This window comes from Ruditapes philippinarum, unplaced genomic scaffold (assembly GCF_026571515.1).
Source record: "Ruditapes philippinarum isolate M1 unplaced genomic scaffold, ASM2657151v2 ctg13408_1_1_1_1, whole genome shotgun sequence".
In the NCBI taxonomy this organism is placed as follows: domain Eukaryota; kingdom Metazoa; phylum Mollusca; class Bivalvia; order Venerida; family Veneridae; genus Ruditapes; species Ruditapes philippinarum.
This window is the reverse complement of record NW_026855731.1, coordinates 11,997-33,323: the sequence shown is the minus strand read 5'-3', so window position 1 is coordinate 33,323 and position 21,327 is coordinate 11,997. Positions and strand designations below refer to the sequence as shown.

Genomic DNA, 21,327 nt, shown 5'->3' with positions numbered 1-21,327 from the left:
TTTGCAGGTATCAGTAGAATCGATTATTACAAGGCACGTAAACGTTTAAGCGCCGTACAGTTCACTTGTAGTATTTGCAGTGACGCTCCTTAAGATCAAGCAACACCTGATCAAGACAATTCCGTTAATCATTCAGACAAGGAAATGTATAATTGGAAAAAGATTATCAATAAGACATACAAAAATACAGTTTCAAAAAGTATATATATTGTAAATATTGTACTTATTACATACTTGTATATAAAGAGAGTGATAGTGTCTGCGTATTCTATGTATTGTTATTTCAATGTAATGTGTGTACATGCATATTTATTTGTATTACTGTTTTTGTAAAAAATATACATAAATGATTATTAAACGGCTGAAAATGTTCTAAACTAGTCATTACTTTGTTTGTTTTTTTATTTTTAAAAAAGCACGGTCTTTCCTTATATAACAATACATTAATTAAGGGGTCGAAATGTCCGGTATATTTAAGGGGTCTAAGTGTCTTAGGGGTCTAAGTGTCAGGGGTCGAGATGTCTAAGGGGTCGAGGTGTCAAGGGGTCGAGGTGTCAAGGGGTCTAGATGTCATAGACTCCAATAAACATACCCTTTTGTATTTGTTCAATATCTTGTGTCTACGTGCGATTTTACCATGATTGTTTATTTTTCACACTTCATATTTATACACATGCAGTATTGCAATTAATTGTTGTCATTGCACGTTGTTAATCTTTGTTTTTTAATGTTTATATACCGATAATGATTATTACGGTAAAACACATTAGAAGTCGTCTGCAAATGTTTACCGGAAGTAATGTACATGTTACATCAACACATCTTGAAAATATTGTCTGTTTGTATCGGTTAATTTTGTACAAATATCTAAATTAAACGGCACGAAATAAAAAACATCAAGCGAGAATGATAACAACCGCAGAAATAAGATACGCAGAAATTAAAAACCCCTTATTTTAACAAAAATCGCAGAATATTAAGCCCGCAGAAATAAGTACTTATACGGTATGGGTGCTTCCTTATTGTCGACATATAAAATAATCAGTAAACACACACTTAAGTATTAAAAAATTTAAACTGCTGTTTTTAACGTTCATTCATCGCACATCTGTGACGTCATTTGGATCAATGCAAGGTTTAAGGCCAAATGCCCATTCCTTTATAATCTGTGATTGTTTTGCATATTTGCTCTGATGATTCATCCTTTCCACATAGGTTACACATAGCTCTTTGATATACATTTAAATAGCCAGCTGAGTAATATTGACTTTTCCGCTTTAAAAGGGCGGTATATTACGTTTCAACACTGATATGTTTTAAGAAAGTGTGAAGATCTTCAACACGGATTCGAATTTATCGGTTGATAAAAATGTTCCCTCGGGAAATATTTTTTTAGTTTCGCCAGGGCTTCCACCACGTACCAACATAATTAGATCATAAAATTGAAATTATCGTAAAACTTCTCTGTTTATATGGTGACAAAACGCATTTTCGAAGGCTAAGTAAAACTTAAAAAGTGGTATTTAAAAGTTTGAAGCAGTCTTCGTCGTGTTTGTAGTGAGTACCACATGTCCACTTTTTCCCACAGTTTCCTAATACTTCAACGTCAACATATTTCCTTTAACTTATTAACATATTCCTGACGTTTAGACCTGACATTTACAATGAGAAACTATTATTAAGAGTGTTTGTTTTTCTTTTGTGAAATTGGATTTGTAGTCCCGTATTACTTCTGATTTGTGTTTCAGTATTTCTCCGTATGGCAAAAATATATGTCAGAATTATCTTTGTCATAAGTCATCGTCCCAGTTGAAAGGAGTAGTCTTTATTTCTATACCACCATGTCCCTGTGTCGCCGTATGAAATAGGAGATTCGTGAGCTGCAAAAATCCATATCTGACCATTTGGACGTGTGAAGCTAACATTCCTTGGCATTTTACGACCATCAAAAATGACAGCCTGACTGATATCTGCATCTGATGTATTTAGAGTCATATCACAGTTGTTGTATTTGCATTGTTCAAACCCACAATGCAACGCATCCTTATGACTAACTGTTAAATATCCAGGTGGGTTGTACCAGAGAATGCGAAACCTTTCCTTACTTGTAATAATTGGCCCCATTGATGTCAACTGTAATTGAACCTTAAAGAGTAATAACGAAAACCTTTATGAAATGAAATGGCATATGCGAAGATGCTTTTCGAAGATAAATAGATAGATTACCTTACCCCTCATGTACTAAGTTACAGTCTACCTCAAAAACAGTAATAATTAAAAGAAAACATCTTATTTTAAAAATATAAAATTTTAATTTTACAATGTTTGACTTGAAAATAAATACACTGTAATACAGTGAACTTGTCATTAGCAATCACTTTATTCGAAGGGATCCATTTGCAAGCGACATTTCTGCTCTCTTAGTGATCTACTTGTTGTTTCAGAATATACAGACCGCAAATTTTAAGTATTTCATTTAATACACTGATTATAATTCTATAATAAAACTAAGTCGTATTCTATTTGTTTTTAGTATTAATGAAATGGGTTGAAAACTTGAAATCTAGTCTTTGACTTTGGATGTTTACATGGCATTGTTAGAAAGATATACAACTGGCTTTCGGAACGTCGGTGGCTTTTCTCAGGTGCCTGTTCTTGTCTGAGGGAACCTTCTTCCTCTACTAGTAATCCAGGAATGTCGCCATATGACTTACATACGGAATACCGTCAAGGCCATCGTGGTTATACTTTATAATCTAGAGGGCGACAATACGACAGTCAGATAGTGTGATGCCGATAATACGATAGTGTGATAACGACGGTACGATAGTACGACAATGAGATAGTGTGATGGCGACAATGCGATAACGCGATGACGGCAGTGCTATGATACGAAGGAACAATACGCTAGTTCGATAATAATATCGCGTTGTTGCCATCGCAGTATCCCCCTGTCTCCATCGCGTTATCACACTGTTGTCATTCCGTTATCGCACTGTCAATTCTCGCATTGTCGTCATCGCATTTTCGCAAGGTCGTCATCGCACTATTGTATTGTCGCCATCGCGTTATCGCATTATCGACTTTCGTCTTGCGGTACACATGCGCACATCCTGTATTTATTTGTGCTGTTCTAAACTGCTGACAAATATGCTGACGGTATAGAATATGGGAAAATAATTTACTTTGATTAATATATATATATTTTTTTTTTTGGGGGGGGGGGGGGGCTTCTTCTTCTTTTTTAACATAATTTACTCTATATATGAAATATAAGTGGTCAGTAATTTTCACTGTAATTGAAACTTAAATGCAAATTCTACTATAAGTTTAACTGGTCAGCATATTCTACTATAGCCAACTGATTCCGCTGGTGGACATAGCCAATGTGTTTCAATGTTCAAGAACACATCTATCTTGATGTCGTATATTCATTATATTAATTCAAGAAAAGTACTTACTGTTTTTAGGGGAAACCATGCAAAGTTCGAATTACCAACAACCTGCTAGTAGGTAGTTGAGCATTACGAATATTACAAACTACCAGCTAGTAGATAGTTGGTTACTCGAATATCCAGCTACCAATTACCTACCAAATTGACGATCCTTCTACTATTATATCAATCATCTAAGATGACACTTTTATATTTCTTTAAGATAGTAAATAAATATGATTAATGTAAAAAATTGATGGCCAACTACGATATACTAGAGGTCCACTTCTTTTGTATATAGCCAAAGTGATTTTAGCTCAACACTGAACAACTGCTGATGTATAGAGGATAATTATAATTGCCGTGAAATATGCCTTTATATTTATTTTGTTATATTAGTATATATTACGTCTTTAAATTGGTGTTTATGCCATATTTTCTTCTTTACACTGTATGGTCAGCAGATTAAACGTACTGTGTGTGCATTATGCGCAAAACTACTCACTTTAACATACACTGCTGACAAGTTAACGTATTACCGCCAAAAGAGGCTGTTTTTCATTTCAAAAGGCCTGTTACACAAGTTCAAATTGCTATGAAACTATTAAAAAGCTTTAAGACTGATCAAACTTGGCACGAATGTTAACTAGATCATAGCCTTTATAATGGCATCTTAAATTTCCTATTACCATGCAGCGAGGGGACGTTTTAAATTGCCAAAAATCACTATTTTATGTTCATGTTTTTCCACCTCAACTGATTTCAAAGTGCTGGAACTTCTCAATGGATTGAGAAAAAGTCAAAGGCTTTTACGCGTTTGTTACATGTTACATTATGATCGTCCTGAGGCCATTTGTAGTCTCTCATACTCCCAAAATGTTCTTGGCGTGCAGAAGAGGGGAAATCCACCTCTGGCACCCCGATGTATCTTTTCGATAGGGATGGCGCCGAAAAAAGTGATCAACAGTTATCAAACGTATACAAGTGTTTGGGTTTCAAATCAGGTATTTTTTCACTAATTGAGGCCTAAAAAATGATGGGGGGGGGGGGGTAAATAGCGTGAAAACAAGTCTGTATGAGGTAAAAGGCTATTCATATAGAAGACTTTGTTGACCGTGAAAACTGCTGACCAATTAATAATCTAGAGAAATATGTTTTTTGGCCGTGAATTTCTTATGTATATTGTAATATACATCTCGCAAACAAATCAAACAACTGCTGAGAAACTAAAGTATAAAAAAACTGCTGAGGTGGTTTTTAGCGTAATTTCTTCTTATGGTCAGCAGATTTAACGTACTGTACGTCATTTGAAAAAAAAACAAAACAGTTTAACTTATAGTAGCATCTGCTGACCAGTAATACATAGAGAAAAATCTGCTGATCAGTTTAACCTATAGTGAAAATTGCTGACCAGTTTTTCAGATATAGAGAGAAAATTTGTTTGGATGAAAATTATTATTTTTCACAATGTTAGAAAATATTAAAAAATCTACATAATACAAAACAAATTTAACCACTGATGACCAATTAAAAATCTTATAAAAATACTTAAGTGATTTTAGCAGTTTTTATACATGATAAACAATGCTGACCAGTTGGATTTCTTAATGAACTATATTTGGATTTATAGAGAAAACTGTTGTTTTTTTTTAAATAAAATGCGTATTTTCATTTTCCGTATTTTCACTTTGTAAAAAATATTGTACTTTACTGCAGTGAAACATATTTTCCATATTTTGAACAACAAAAAATAACATCAACACAAATTTCCTCTATGCACTACTGACCAATTTATTTTTTTTGCATCTTTTGAATGTCAACATAACATGCTTTTCATCTGAAATCTTTTGACTTTTGTTAAAGCTTCACACAATTTATTAAATTTTCCGTGTATTTTATACATTACTTCCCCTATCTTTTGATATAAAATGTTATTTTTTATTAATTTGTGCTTTTATTTAGACTTTTTCAGTGTACCAAAAATAAAAATAATAACAAAACAAAGAAAAGGAAAATATAAAACAAGAAGAAAAATTCATCGACAAATGTGAAATTATTTTCCTATGTTCTGTACGGTTCTGTACGGTCAGCTTATTCGTCAGCAGTTTAGAACCGCCTGATCAGATATAGGATGTGCGCATATGTACCGTAAGACGATAGTCGGCAATGCGATAACGCAATGACGACAGTGCGACAATGCGATGACGACAATGCGACAGTGCGATAACGCGATGACAACAGTGCGACTACACTATGATAAAAGATACGATACCGAGATGGCGACAACACGATAGTATTGTCGCACTATTGTTTTGTCGCCATCGAATTATTGCACTGTCGACATCAACTAACGCATTGTCGTATTGTCGGCATCGCACTGTCGCATTGTCACCCTCTGGATTATAAAGTAAAACAACGATGGCCCTAACATTATTCCGAACGTATACTGTGATTCGACGTAAAACACAACCGAAAAAAGCTTACCTCATTTGCATGCGAGGGTTTTTTCAGCAAGTTCGTTGAACGCCGCCTTTCGTTGTTGATCTTGTTTATCATATTCAATGACAAGAACACACACATAGCAAACACAGTGGTTAACTGTAAAATGTAAAAGAAATCCAGACTTAGAGTCTATATCCAAGGATTATAGAAGTAGATATATACATAACACACAGCCCAAGTTTCTGTTACATCACATTACTGAGGTCAGATTCAAATTTAAACTTTTTTGTATCTGTTTTGCTATTTCAAGATTATATTTTTGATAACTTTCTTATTTATAACAGTTAATTCCTGTAAATAAGAATATTTTTAAAAAAGGATACTTTTCAACTTGTTTGTGATTTCATGAGATAATTTGAATTTATTGTCCCCATATTGTACAAAAATCCATGAAATAGTTGCTCCTCCAACTTCTATTTGCGTATGATCTTGACTTATAAGTACTTCTGCGTTAATTTATTGACGGGACAATATTTCAATACACCATTTTAAGAAGAACGTAAAACAATATGTGGATCACGTAGCCTACATGTGTGCACATATACATTACATTTTGTCAAAATTGTGTTGAATTTTACATTTCATGTTTTTAACAATGAAAAAATATAACACGGAAATTTCTGTCAATAGACTTTAGAATGTATCGGTAGAGTTTATCTTTTATAAAGAGTTGGGCAGTCTTTTTATAATTAAGATGGCTTTATATTTTATCCGAAATATTTTTTTGTTTTCAATTATTAATCAATCACCATTATAAAAGTCATTGTTTTGAAATACATTTCTCAAACTATTGAGAAAATTTTGAAGAGCCTCTTGTTACAAGTTCAAACTGCTATGAAATTATGAAAAATACTTCAATACTGATGAAACTTGGCACACATGTTGACTTGACCATAGCCTCTGTAACAGCATGCTCAATCGTAAATTTTCTGTTACCATGGCAATGGAGGGACTTCTCAAATTTGCAAAGAATCACTATTTTGCATTGTTTTTTCCATCAAAACTGATTTCAAAGTGCTGGAACTTCTCAATAAATTGATACAGAGTAAGAGGCTTTCAGCTTCGGTTACTTGTTAGATCGACCTGAAGCCATTTTTAGCATGTCACATGTCCAAAATTTTATTGGCTACCGCCCCCTTCCAACCCCCAAACAGAAGGGGGCCATCCCCATTCTGACAACCCCTTGATGTACCATTTTGATGGGGGGGGGGCGGCGCCGAAAAAGTGATCACTTTTTTTTAAAAAACATTTCTCAAACGAAAAATTGTGTTTGGGTCCTAAATAGGGCATTTTTTTCAATGTCTGAGGCCTAAAGGGGGGGGGGGGACATAAGCCGTCAAAACACGTTTATATGAGGTAAAAGGTTAACAAAAACTGATGAAAAACCTAGAAATTGCCCAAACACTAGTTTTTCCATGTAAACACGTGCCCTTTCACCAAATTTTGGTGAACAATTGTTGTTTTGTGACATTTTTTATTCTTTTAATTAACCTTTTACCTCATGACCATATTGTGAAAAATGGTCGTTTTCATTGAAAAGCCTCCTGTTACAAGTTGAAACTGCTATGAAACTATGAAAAATACTTCAATACTGATGAAACTTGGCACACATGTTGACTGGACCATAGCCTCTGTAACAGCATGCTCAATTGTAAATTTTCTGTTATCATGGCAAAGGGGGAATGTTTCAAAATTGCAAAAAATCACTATTTTGCATTTTTTCCCGTCAAAACTGATTTCAAAGTGCTGGAACTTCACAATGAATTGAGATAAAATTAAAAGCTTTTTAGCTTCGTTTACTTGTTACCCTAAGATCGACCTGAGGCCATTTTAGCCTGTCACATGTCCAAAATTTTATTGGCTTCCGCCCCTTCAAACCCACTAAACAGAAGTGGGCACATCCCCCTTATCGCAACTCCCTTATGTACCATTTTGATGGGGGTGGGGGCGGCGCCGAAAAAGTGATATCTTTTTTTTTAAACAACATTTCTCAAACGAAAAACAGTGGTTGGGGCCTAAATAGGACATTTTGTCACTGTCTGAGGCCCCAAAAAAAGGTGGGGCCAAAAAGCCGTCAAAACACGTCTATATGAGGGAAAAGGTTAAACAATATATGAATTACAATGCTTATATGGAGAATTTGGTAGATTATCAATGAAAAAATATTATAAAGCTTCAGATAAATATTATAAAATCAACAATTGCTACATGCATATTGTCGAAAACAAATATCAACTATTTTTTGTTTGTCCAAAACACACAGAACACAGACATTGATATGTAAAACATTAATAATATAGATATCTTTCATTAAATCAAAGACCTGAAAGGCAATAATGGCTTACGGGTGTAATATGCGCCAAAAATATCACCATTGCGCCGAGAATATGTCCATTTTGCCGACATATAATGTTAATCCTTCAAAACATTGAAATTAAAGATATTCCTATTGAATTTTGAAAATGACTTTCAGTATGATACTATATTTAAAATGTAGAATAATTTTGTATACACATTCAATGTGCCCTTTATACAAAAATATCTCCATTGTGCTGAGAAAATGTCAATTTCGCAGGCATGTAACATTACAAAAACATTAAAAAACGTATTGAATTTACAACAAAGTTATGTTGATACTTCATTTAATATATAACTGATTTTAGTTTGTTAATTGTTATAACCATACATCGTTCCCTTTATAGAAAACAATCTCCGTTGCGCCAAGAATGTGGCCATTTCGCGGCCATTTTACCAATATAGAATCCTACAAACCTACAACCTATAATACGTTGTGCCTGTTTTGCTAAAAAATATGTCAGTTGTGCCCATTGCGCCAAAAAATATCCGTCGCTTATTTAAGTCATACCTTGTTCACAATTCTCTGCCCTTCATTTCAAACTTAACTTAAACTTGGGCGCTGTTGCCATTTAATATTCATTCGCGTTGGGATTCGAGTTCTTTCAAATTAAAATAATTTTTTTTCTGTTTTCACATAAATGACGTAAGCACGAATATTAATTGACAATCAATATCCGTGAAGTGAGTTATGTATAAATAATAGAAAATTCTATTTGAGCATAAATAATGAAACATAAAATTATTTGCTGTATAAATTACGCTGCATTCCTTTATTTGATTCACTTATTATTTCCAAGTTTGTCTGTATGGCAGGAATTGATGTTTTTGTCAAAAAGTATAGCAAATATGCTACGAAAGTGTTAACATTTATTTTGTTATTTTTCTTTAATTTTATCACAGCTTAAAATGAGATATAATCAAAGAAAATAAACTTTAACATGATCTGTATCACGAAAACAAATACAAATACAATAGCTTAAATCTTTTAGTGTAACAAAAATTTTAGTATTCATGGCTAAAATGTAGTATCGTGCGATCATTTAGGTCACTTAACAATATATCTTAAACGTGAATTATGTAAATGTTAAAAAAACAATAACATGTATTGGCTTAAACAGTTTCTTTCTCATCTCTGCTTTTTCAATTTTCTTTCGAAATATTTCAGTTGTGCATATTAAACATGTTATTCAACTCATAATCTAAAGTCAACATCGACGAAAATAATAAAATTTGGACAGGAAATGGCGTACATTGTTCTCGTTATATATTTATTTAAGTTTAATATCTATACATGAGATAACGTATGATAAAAATATATGTCATTGTTTGCAGACATATGCAAATTCTATAAAATAAGACGTTAGAAACACAATTCTATAGTCATAAATTTTGTTTACAGTCAAATAAACAAAAGTAAATTATAGATGTGGGCAATGGTTCGCTGCAAAGATCTGATTCACAGGGCCAAAATTAATGGAATTCTACATCATTTGAAAGGAATATAAAATGAATGAATGTTACATTCTTAGAAGTATATATAACTTATAACTACAAGATAAATATCAATAAGATTTCAATATGGTCAACTCCCTACCATTGTGCTATAAACACCAAGTTGCAAACAAGACTATTTTTTGCATATAAATGGTTGAGGGGGTGGGGGATGAAATAAATGTTTAGTTTTCAATGATTATGTTTCTTCTGGAAATATTATTGTCATATATTGGACATTTCTTATCATTGTTTGGATTTTTACAAGGTTTATAAGCATTGTAAAGCATTTATTATTCACATTCGTATTACACATTCTGAAAAAAGAAGAAAAAATTCCAAAAAAAAATTGTTAATATCAATTGTTACATTGTGTACGAGTATGTCATTCTGTGGCTCTGTAGAAATGCTGACATTTTGATTTGTTCTCTAGGTTTCAGTGTCTCATCCTTAATAGAATCCCCATAGGATAAAATCTAAAAAAAAAATAAAAACCACTCCTCCTAAAAAACTTTGATTACACGAATTAAAGACTGAAAAACTTATAGAATAATTCTCCAGTTGATATACACAATCAATGTAATTAATTTGCTCATATGTGCTCAATCCCTTCTGACATAACCTTTGATTCATTATCAAAACATATAACACATATTCGATCAAGGTAACATCCTAAAATCATTCCTACAGAATCAATTAGCAGCTACGAATATCAAATTATAGATTTCATTTTTGATTTTCTCTTTTTTGGTTCTTTTTATACGGCCGTTCGCCATTGATTTTGAACAAATTGTACTAATGAAACATAAATATTAATAAGGCAGAGCCCGAACATTTAATCACTAAAATGATAAATAATTTGTAACTGAAAAGGAATTCAAAGAAAACAAATAAATAATTGAATAATAGGAAATAATTTGTTACTGATAAGGAATTCATAGTAAACAAGTAAATAATTGAATAATAGGCCCACAAAGTCAAAGGGCACAGCGGAAGAGGACAGGAAGACCGGGGAAGGGGGTAATTAAAGAAATAAAACTAGGGGCAAAGGGGGAAGATACTTCCCGTAGACGATAAAACAACAAGGGAAAAGATCGCAACATACCTAGAACATGTACAAATAACAATTAAAACGCATGTTAAATTTTCGTAAAGTCAGTTTTTAAAAAATCCCAATTGGTTTGAGGCAGAAATTCAAAGAATATTTACTGTATATATCTGAAAATATTTCTGTAACGAAATGTAACGGTTTACTAGGAAGGATAAAGATTACCTAAGTTTCAAACAGATATTCTGAATGCTTATGATTTTGTAAACACAAACAGTTTTGGGCCATTTATGTGTGCTAGCTTGCAAAATTTATATGATATATATTTGTGTCAGGAATTTTTTGTGATAATGAATGTTCAAGAACCTATTGTATTTGTCTATTCTACATTATGTGTTTTCATGCTAAATCTACTGGCAATCGGGCTATAAGTTTTCTAATATTTCGTTTCGGTAAGATCACAAGTTTGTCAATTATTAACAAACAAAAAAACTTCAATATGTTTGTTTTGGCTTAACAATAAATAAAAATCAGAAAATAAAGTCCGAAGAATCAATAATGAAGAAAAACAACAATAATGATTAATAATGAAATAAGTTCGATAAAAATTTATCTTTATAATTTAGTTCGGTACATTCTAAGACGCAAAATTCGTTTTCTTCATAACTATGTAAAATACTTAACAAAGATTTAAATAATTATCCTTTTTATTTTGAAAATATGTTATGATTGTCTGTTGAGATAACGCAGAGAAGATGGTAAAGTAAAACCTTTCTTATTTAGGGCCTCAATATTCGGGCATGCCCAAAAATGATTATTCCACCACATGACTGGGTTATGCAATAGCATAAGTTTATAAAGAACTGAAGCAGTATCATTTACATAAGTGTGGTTTTGTTGTTAGTTACTTCGAAAGGGAAAGTGTGTTTGCGCGATTCAGACCGCGTGACTTTTGAATCGGAACAAAAGTAAAGCATTATTCTTCAAATGAATATATTTTGTCCGGTAAACTGATTGTCCGGTAAATATGAAGGAACTCGGTACTAAAAAAATTATATCAACTTAAATATGCTTTTCTTATAAAAACAAAGAATGTCGTTTTCCCGATATTATGTATGACAGGTGCCAAAAATCTCGCTATATGAAATAGACATTTTATGTTTATTTCAGACTAAAATTAATTTGATGTCAAATATAATTTGAATATCAGCTAATTATTGAAAAAAATATAATAAATATGTATCAATTATGCTGCAAAATCATTACACTAATAATCTACTTTCATGCTGAACAAAAACAAAAGAAGAAAATAAAATCAAACAATAGATGGTTAATCTATTTTCATGTATGGTGATTATTCTCTGTAAATAACTTGCCATGTACGAACCCCTTTTTTACAGATGTTCATTGTTCATATACCTTATGTTTGTATCATGTTTGATGCATTGAGAGAAAGGAACAAAAATAAAAAGAATTTAAAATAATTTGAATTTAGATAAAGTGTTTTAAAAACAATTTCAAGTTGTAAGTGTTATGTTTTGTGCATTTGTGTAAACATTGTTTATGAAAATTATGTATATGTCATATTTCAATTGTTTTACTTATGCTGTTAAAGGCAATTGTTTGCCGAAAAAAATCAATGCAATTTGAATTGAAAAGAAATGGGTCAGTTTACCTATATCATCAAACAGACAGGAAACTTAATTCAGGGTGTTATTATTGTATTCTTACCCATACAACAACAACAACAACATCATCAACACCAACAACAACAACAAAGAAAAACAACAGCAACAAAAAATCAAATAAACCAAGAAACAAACTACAACAACAAAATACAAATGGAAATTCAGGAAAATGACATAAGAAACGCTTTTACAAAATATAATGGTTATAATTAGAAATACTTATCTTTAATAAATGAAAAAGAAGAAAAGAAAAACAAACGAACAACGAAAAACAAACAAAAATATAAATGAAAGAAATATTAATAAAGGAACGACAATACAAAAAAGTATAAAAAGGACGTTTGTTCAGATCAATTCATCACCACTTGAATATAGGAGGATTAAGACAATCGTCAATTTAAGTTACGATTTTACTCAGCTATAACATTTCCTTTACAGTTATTGTATCTTGGTCATATTTTTCCATCAATTTAGTGTAATATTTGTTTAAAGTTTAGACCGTCATGGAGTGTTTAGGAAAATATTTTATTATCATAATTATTTTATTTTACCGCAAAACACTAATCGATGAAAATGTCAATTATTTATGATACAAAATAAAAGAAATCATTACCAGAAAGACATCTCTGATATGAATTGTTCCTGATTTTATCATCTTTTTTCATTAAACCAAACTATTGCGCTTCCTTTTGTTCCTTTAGCTACAAATAAACGCTGATCGCACTTTCAACAATCCGACAACTGTATACCTCAATGTATTTGTTTTTAAAATGGTTGCATTTTAATCTAGATGTCACACGGAAGTAGGGAAATGAGACGCTATATATTGACGGTAAACCTGTGCGGGAGTTTGGGTGCACCGAAGATGAGCTAACTGTCTCGTCTTATGAGGAAAATTATTAGATTCAATACAGTTATACATCCCCTACGTGAATAAGGATGACGGTACAAGCGCGCGTGTAAATTATTATAGAAAAATGAGAGAATAAAAAATATCTTTAATTAATATAAAGGTGTTCCGGAAACGAACTTTTTCTTAAATTTCTCCGATTTTTAAATTCTCTCATTTTATGGTTAACTGTCTCAGATATTTAATTTCTGTTCAACCATATTTTCTTCCCATAAATTATTTTACACTGCTTTTAAAATCTCAAATTTTGTCTTAAGTAAGGAGACCACCAATAACGCTTTCAAGCTTGTAAACTTTAGAAAAATCGAAAAACACATGAACAATCGAATTCATCCTGTACTCTGAGATATTCATGTCAAATAACTGATTGATTCATTTAATTGATATAAAGTTGATAATTTTCAAATATATTTATGCATATTTATTTAATGAAATTTTATTATGACCGCGAAAGATTAAATGGATTGCCATTTGTAATTGTTTTTATAAGTAATTTTAAATAACACAGATAATATGTTACTTACGTTTATTCCGGATCATGAATTGTGAAAAACAAAACAAGACAACAACATGATCGCTATTAACAATTTTGTATTTAACAAATCATATTTTCTATCTCATCTGAGTACAACGTGATCGCTCCGTCCGACTTCCGTTGTCGTGAGGTATGGGTTGTGCGTCGTAAACAATTCTCTAAAACAATATCTAAGCCCACAGCTGGAATATGATATCATCTATATAGCTTCTACCAGAGGTGTGCACATTTTAGCATTTTGGCCATAGGGTTAAAATTACCCCTTTTCCCTAGAACTAGAATATTAGGTCTGAGATATTGTGGACCTTTACAAAGATTGTTCAACTTATCGCCCTAAGGACAAAATGAGTTTCGCCCTTGGGGTCATGAGTATTCCTTATACACATTAAACAAACTAAAAGAAGAAGATCCCACGACCAAAACAAGGTTGAAACAGTAACCGCAGTTTCTAAAATAATGCGTTTTTAAAGAATAGGCTTTTTGTAGAAAAAAATTGGCTCGTCATTTTGAATGCAATTTCGATATGAAATACCTCAAAATGACGTTGGCTATTACTTTAACTTAGTGTAGACTCGTATGTTTTTGTTCACGACACATCTCGAGTTATCCCTCTACAAGGAAGTTGATGTTTATCCACTTAATTGTACATGTAACAGATATTAGTTTAAAACAAAATTCCAACAACCCGTTAAACCTTATACAGATAAAGGCGTATTTAATTAGGGGTTTAGAGTCGAATGGGATATTTAAATAGAATGACAATGAAAAAAGAGATGCATTGTGTGTTCAACATCAACAGAGCAAACAAACGACCCAACACAATTCACATACAAGCTACATCGGTACTGTTCGTTTTTCCAAAAAGAAAAGAAGCGAGTTTGATATCTCGTTATTATCTTTCATACCACTCAATGAAACTAAATCTCGTATTTATATAAAAAAAAAAACAACAACAAAATTTAATACTCTCTTTTATGTTCTTTTTACTTTTATTGTTAATATAATGGATAATTGTGGTACAGTGTACTTTGTGATTTTATTTCATCTCAGAGGGTCTATGTTTGTATTTTTGACATTTAATTGACAAATGATTTATGACAATAAATGTTTTCTTTTTCGAAAATGCCATCTCTGTTTATTGCACAGAATTTTGTGGCTTTTTATGAATTTGAACGAATTGAATTATAATAAGCTAAAATGATCTGAATTTTGTTTCGTTTTTTGTTTTGTTTGTTTCATTGGTTGTGTTGTAATCGGTTAATTTATGTGTATTTAAGCTAGCTGATATTTGAACATATTGGTTCTTTAAACTTTAAATTATTTTGAGACAATGTATAAATGCTGTGATGTTAACATATCGGTTGAATAATGATGATTTATTCTAATAATTTCATTACCCAGTAAACTAATAAAACATAGTGTTTATACACTACGATTTGTTCTGTTTCGCTTAATTATACGTTATTTAAGCTTGATGTCTCAATGTATGTACTGTTGTTTTGAACATCTATATGTGAAAAGTTATTCTGAATAAAAAGTTATTGAATGGAATAAAAAGTTAACGCATATGTTATAATTATGTAAATGATATTTTAAGAAAAAAAAAGAATAAAAATAATAAATTTCTAACATGGATAGCCATTTTATTACTAGTTATAAAGATTTTTGTCAGACTACATGGCCCTATATACACGGTTGTTTGTAAATATAACCTGAGCTGCCAGGAATATTTGTGATACAGCGTACTTCAAAACCACGATCATTCATTAAAACGCGATGATACAAACGTGCAGTATGATACGACAGGCAATACAGTCACTTTCAAGTACAAATGTTGCCGCAATGCAGCAATGGAGAAGCTCCGCGTAACAGATACCTGACCAAAACTTGTAAATCGTCATCTTAGTGCAATAACGTAATATACTAAGATTTCACGCATTTTTGGGTCCAGCAGTTGTTAAGGGACGATTTGGTTAGGGGCTAAACGTCCTGTTTGCTCGAGGTGATCTGCATTTAACGGAATATTTTACAAATAGGAAAGTTATAAGGGTGCCCTCTATAACATTTGTACCAATGCATCTCCTATCATGTTCTTGTGTCCGTTCTTAGCAGTCGTTTATCATGCAGAATGCATTATGCAGGAAGAAACCGGAAACTAAAGAATGTACTTGTACACATATTTGTACATGATAATGTGTTTACAAGTTAGATATAGATAACAAGTATAGTATGTTTATTATGTTATTATTGGTTTTAAGTTTATTGGTATATGTCGCTTTTTTTTGGAATGGCACTAATGTGTCACATTGAAGGTTCCATGATTACCACCATATGAACACATCTGCGGATGTTTCAAAATTCCAAATTTTACCAGTTTATGTTAAATGTTGTATACTACTAAAGCCGGTGCTACGGGACGTGGACGTTAACTTGCACTTAGCAGTACCGTCCATGAACAGGCCCAATCAATCCGGGTCTGCAACATTTTCAATTTTGCCGTGTTGGGCTTACTCTATCGAGTCTTAGTTCTCTCTTTTATATAACTACCACTCAAGGTTTATTATAATTTAGCATAACTACCTTTGTTTGATCCATGATCTCATGATTTTTGTCATTTTAATATGTCATATATTTTAATTATTATGACCCATGGTTGGAAGAAAAATATTCCATGCGTAAACTTTAAAATTTTAAAATATTCTATTCCTGATATGTCTTCTGTCATGTATAAATTAATGAAACATTTTCCAAGACAGGAAAGCCTATTTTTTCATGCATTTTTTATTGATAATATTTAGCCATGGCAAACTTTTATGTGATTGCCATGGCAAAAATTTGCCGAGGCAAAATAAAAGAAAAATAGAGATTGCAATACAAAATAACAATAGCACCAATTACATATCATAGAATAAGTTTAAGAATGTTTTGAGATTTTTAAAAAGTAAATTGCCATGGCAATTGTAGGAATAATTCCCATGGTAAAGTACCGAAATGCTTTGGCAAAGCACACATTGCCTTGACAAATGCAAACTTAAAATGAAATTTTATAAAAAAAGAAGTAAATATTAACTTTAAAACCTTGTCTTAAAGGTTGTTTTCATTTTTTTAAAGCACGTAGAATAGCGGTCGATTTTGAAAAAACCGGCGCGGCAAAAGAAACCGGCAGCTATTTTATTTAATAATGATTCATATGGTTTAAGAGAATTCGTGTTTACATTTTGGAGTCTGCAATCTTTTCTGTATTGAGACTTGATGGTATACGTTGTTTTTCCTATCTGTAATTTTTTTAAATGGCAGTTTTATCGCTGTCACAGGAGTTTCCCATTAGAGTTTAAATATTAAATTACTTTTAATAGAGGGTCCACGTCATCGTACATAAAATTACTAGAGCAAGCAATAAGGCATTGTATGCTTTCCAGTAGTGTTAAACAATTATTTATGTTGAAGTTTTCAATCATATAAGTTGCTTTTATTTCCTCACCTCACCATTTCTTTCTTTAAAACATTAAAATGTCTATAATTATTTTATCTTTGTTTAAATTGTTCAATTTGCATATAAACATGAAACTAAACTCAGGAACTTATTATTGTATTCTTACCCATACCAACATATATTTTACATTTAATCAATTCTACTTCATCGAAAAACTATTACTAACATTCAAACCAATACAGTTTGTTTTATGAAATCATAAATAACTAGAACTCCGCGAGTCGGATGTGTCGCCTTGTATACAATGTAGTTTAGGAGAAATGGCCAGGACAAAAATGAAATTTGAAAATCAAAAAAAGGGCAATAACTCAAAAAATAAGAAATGCAGAGCAGCAGTTTCTGTGCACTGCACTTCTTATCTATAAGATCTATCATCCTATTAAGTTTCATGTATAAAGCTTTTATAATTATTGAGAAATGACCAGGACAAAAATAAAGTATGAAAATAAACAAAGGGCAATAACTCAAAAAATAAGAAATGCAGAGTACCAGTTCTTGTGCATTGCACTTCTTCATAATGAGATCTATAATCCTATGAAGTTTCAAGTCCATAGCTTTTATACTTAAGGAGAAATGGACCGGACAAAAATAAAGTATGAAAATTAACAAAGGGCAATAACTCAAAAAATAGGAAGTGCAGAGTACCGGTTCTTATGCACTGCACTTTGGGTCATTATAAAAAGCATCCATACCAAGTTCAAAGTAAATCAAACTTATAATGACTGACTTATGCTCCGGACAAGCTTAAAGGGACACCGACGCCGACATCGACAACGACAACGACACCGACGACGACAACGACGCCGACACCGCCGACAAAAGTAACTCCTATATGTCGCCTTTTTCAAGGCGACACAATAATAAAAAAATGTGTGGATTTATATCTTCGTTTTATTCTGTTTAATCCCGAATCCATTTTTTTACTATGTAAAAAGATTATTTCATGTTTATTTAATACATATGATAGACACGTTCTATTTACGGCTATATCGATATGTTTCAATTAACAACAACAACAACTAAAACAATAAAAAAAACTGACTTCTTAGGAAACAGACAAACAAAAACAACAACAAAAACAAAACCAGATAGAAAAATAAGGAAAATGACATAAGATACGTTCTTTCAAAAAGAGTTAAATTTAGAAATGCTTTTTCTAAATTAATTCAGAAGAAGAAAAAAAACCGGGACAAACTAACAAAAACTATAATTAAACGAGAATGACAATACCAAAAAGTATAAAAAGGACTTTTGTTAAGATCAATTTATCATCACTGGAAAAAGGAGGATTAAGACAATTGTCAAATAAATGTAATTTTTCACTCAATAAAGAATTTGAAAGCTACACACATTGATTATTACATTTCTTATTTAATTATTATATCTTTGTCATATGTTCCCATTAATTTAGTGTAATATTTGAAAGTTTAGACAGTCATGGAGTCTTTGAAAAAATATTAAATATTTATATTTTATTTTACCACAAAACACTTATCGATGAAAATGCCAATTATTTATTAAACAAAATAAAAAAAATCCTTACCAAAAAGACATCTTTTGTATGAATGGTTCCTAATTTGATCATCATTTTCATTATAACAAACTTTTACGTTTCCTTTTTCTCCTTTTGCTACAAATGCACACTGAATGCACTTTCAACAATTCGACAACTGTTGCAGTGTTAACATAACAATAAACTTGTGGCGGCTCATTTTGTGCAGTTACTAACGAAAATTGAGTAACTGAATACCTCAAAGTCCTTGATTTTAAAATGGTTTCACATTAATCTAGACGCTGCACGAAAGAAGTAAAAGAAGACGCTTCAAATCAACGGTAAACCTGTGCGGGAGTTTCGATGCACCGGAGGGCAACTAACTGTCTCGACTTGATGATTTGATTTAATACAGTAATACTTTCCTTTAAGTGGGATAAGATTAAGATACAAGTGCACGTGTAAATTATTATAGAAATGAGGGGATTAATACAAACATACCACCAAATCGAAATGACATACTAATAACGGCACAGCACCTAGCAGAACGGTCGTGAAAGCAAATCCACTGCAAATTCACCATCATAAAGATGATTTTTTCAGTAAAGCTTTATATACTGTCAAAAACTGAACTATACATTTGTAATGGCTGATTAACATAAAGTTGAACAATTTAAAGAAGATCAATTTTGCGAAAAAATAAGTTTGACTTCCTGTCAAAAGAACTGAATATCAGTATAATTTTCAATTGTCATTTTAAAATAACAAACTAAAATATATAAATTTGATAGGCCATTATAAAATGAGTGAGACTAAAAACGGATTTGAGCACGACACTTAATACCGTATTCCGCTATATTCCGGAATAATCACTTGAATTATTCAATGCTAAAATCTTGCCTTTTTCACCCAACGGTGAATTGGTGAACGAGTATTATTTTCAATTAACATAAAGGTTTTCCGGAAACGAACTTTTTATCAAAGTTTTTCCGATTTTTTTATTCTCACATTTTCTGGTTACGTTTCTCAGATATTAAATTTAGTGATTTCTGGGAGGAAACATGGTAAGGGATCCCAGCCTTGCAAGTAACTGAATAATATGCTGACTACAGAACATCAAACGCCTAAAATTAGCATGTACACTAAAATGAACTAAAATTGAGAAAATCAGAATCACTAAAAAGAGCAGCAAATTCCATGAAATTACTTTAAACTGCTTTTAAAATCTGAAATTTTGTCATAAGTAACGATGTCAACATAATGTTTTCAATCCAGTAAACCTTAGAAAAGTCGTAAAACACATGAAAAAACGAATTTATCCTGTGCTCTCAGATATTTATGTCAAATAAGTGATTGATGCATTTTATTGATATAAAGTTGATAATTTTCAAATATATTTTTTTATAGTTTTTTTCCGGATCATAAATTGTAAAAAAAACAACAACATGATCGCTATCTAAAAAATCTTTTTTTTATCTCACCTGAGCACAACGTGATCCCTCCGTCCGTCTTCCGTTGTCGTGAGGTGTGGGTTGTGAATTTTTTTAAACAACATCTAAGCCCTTAGCTTTGAGATCATGGTATATGCTATCATCTATAGGTCCTCTACCAGAGTTGTACAACTTTTAGCCCTAGGGTCAAAATTACCCCTTCCCCGGGGCATAGATTTTCATTATATAATAGTAAAATCTCAGGAAAATAAGTCACAGAAGCTTCAAAGGCTAGAACTAAGATACTAGCAGTGTGGACCTCTACAAAGATTGTTTCATTTATGGCCCTGAGAACAAAACGAGTTTCGCCGTTGGGGTCATTAGTATTCTTTACACACATTAAACAAAACTAAAAGAAATGTTATTGAAAAGGAGACAGCTAGAGCTTAGATATTCGACTTGAAATATTTTCTGGTGAATCTGTTTCAAGATTATTTAAACATAAAGCCTTTTGGTCAAAATTTGCCCTGGCCACTTGTTTATTCTATTTTTTTGCCAATTTTCATTCTCCATCAAGGCGATTGGTCCGGTGCATTAACTTCAGCAAATGCAGTATGGTTACTTTGCTGGAAACTTGAAGTAAGTAATGTTAGAAATGCCAGAAGTGTCGATGATGTTCATAAACATCTGTATACACATAAAGCAAATGGTTTAAAAACAGCAAAAATTTACACATGACTGTCTGTTTCATACTGCATGCTTATGTTATCATAATAAACAGGATCTACACGCCTTAAGAATGCTGCTCTTTTAAGTGGTTCTGATTTTCTCAATTTTAGTTCATGTTAGTGTACCTGCTAATTTTAGGTGTTTGATGTTCTGTAGCCACATTTTATTCAGGTATTTGCAAGGCTGGGTTCCTTTTCTTTTATTTTTCTCTTTAGTT

General features: G+C 31.8%; 1 protein-coding gene across 1 annotated transcript; it reads right to left on the bottom strand.

Annotated features, from left to right (window-relative positions):
- Window positions 1-1,797: 1,797 nt before the first annotated feature.
- LOC132744252 (uncharacterized) lies at window positions 1,798-19,333 on the bottom strand. The gene is made up of 3 exons (XM_060732905.1): window positions 19,003-19,333; window positions 5,919-6,032; window positions 1,798-2,145 (listed from the first exon to the last, which is right to left on the bottom strand). Exons 1-3 carry the CDS (start codon window positions 19,051-19,053, stop codon window positions 1,798-1,800), a joined length of 513 nt encoding a protein of 170 aa, XP_060588888.1. The 5' UTR covers window positions 19,054-19,333.
- Between the last annotated feature and the right edge of the window lie 1,994 nt (window positions 19,334-21,327).

Coding starts and splice junctions, on each gene's coding strand:
- LOC132744252 (XM_060732905.1), bottom strand. CDS start 19,053: ATGAAAATGATGATCAAATTAGGAACCATTCATACAAAAGATGTCTTT. Junction 6,033..19,002: donor ATACAAAAGATGTCTTTTTG/GTAAGGATTTTT, acceptor TACATTTTACAG/TTAACCACTGTGTTTGCTAT. Junction 2,146..5,918: donor AACCCTCGCATGCAAATGAG/GTAAGCTTTTTT, acceptor TTACTCTTTAAG/GTTCAATTACAGTTGACATC.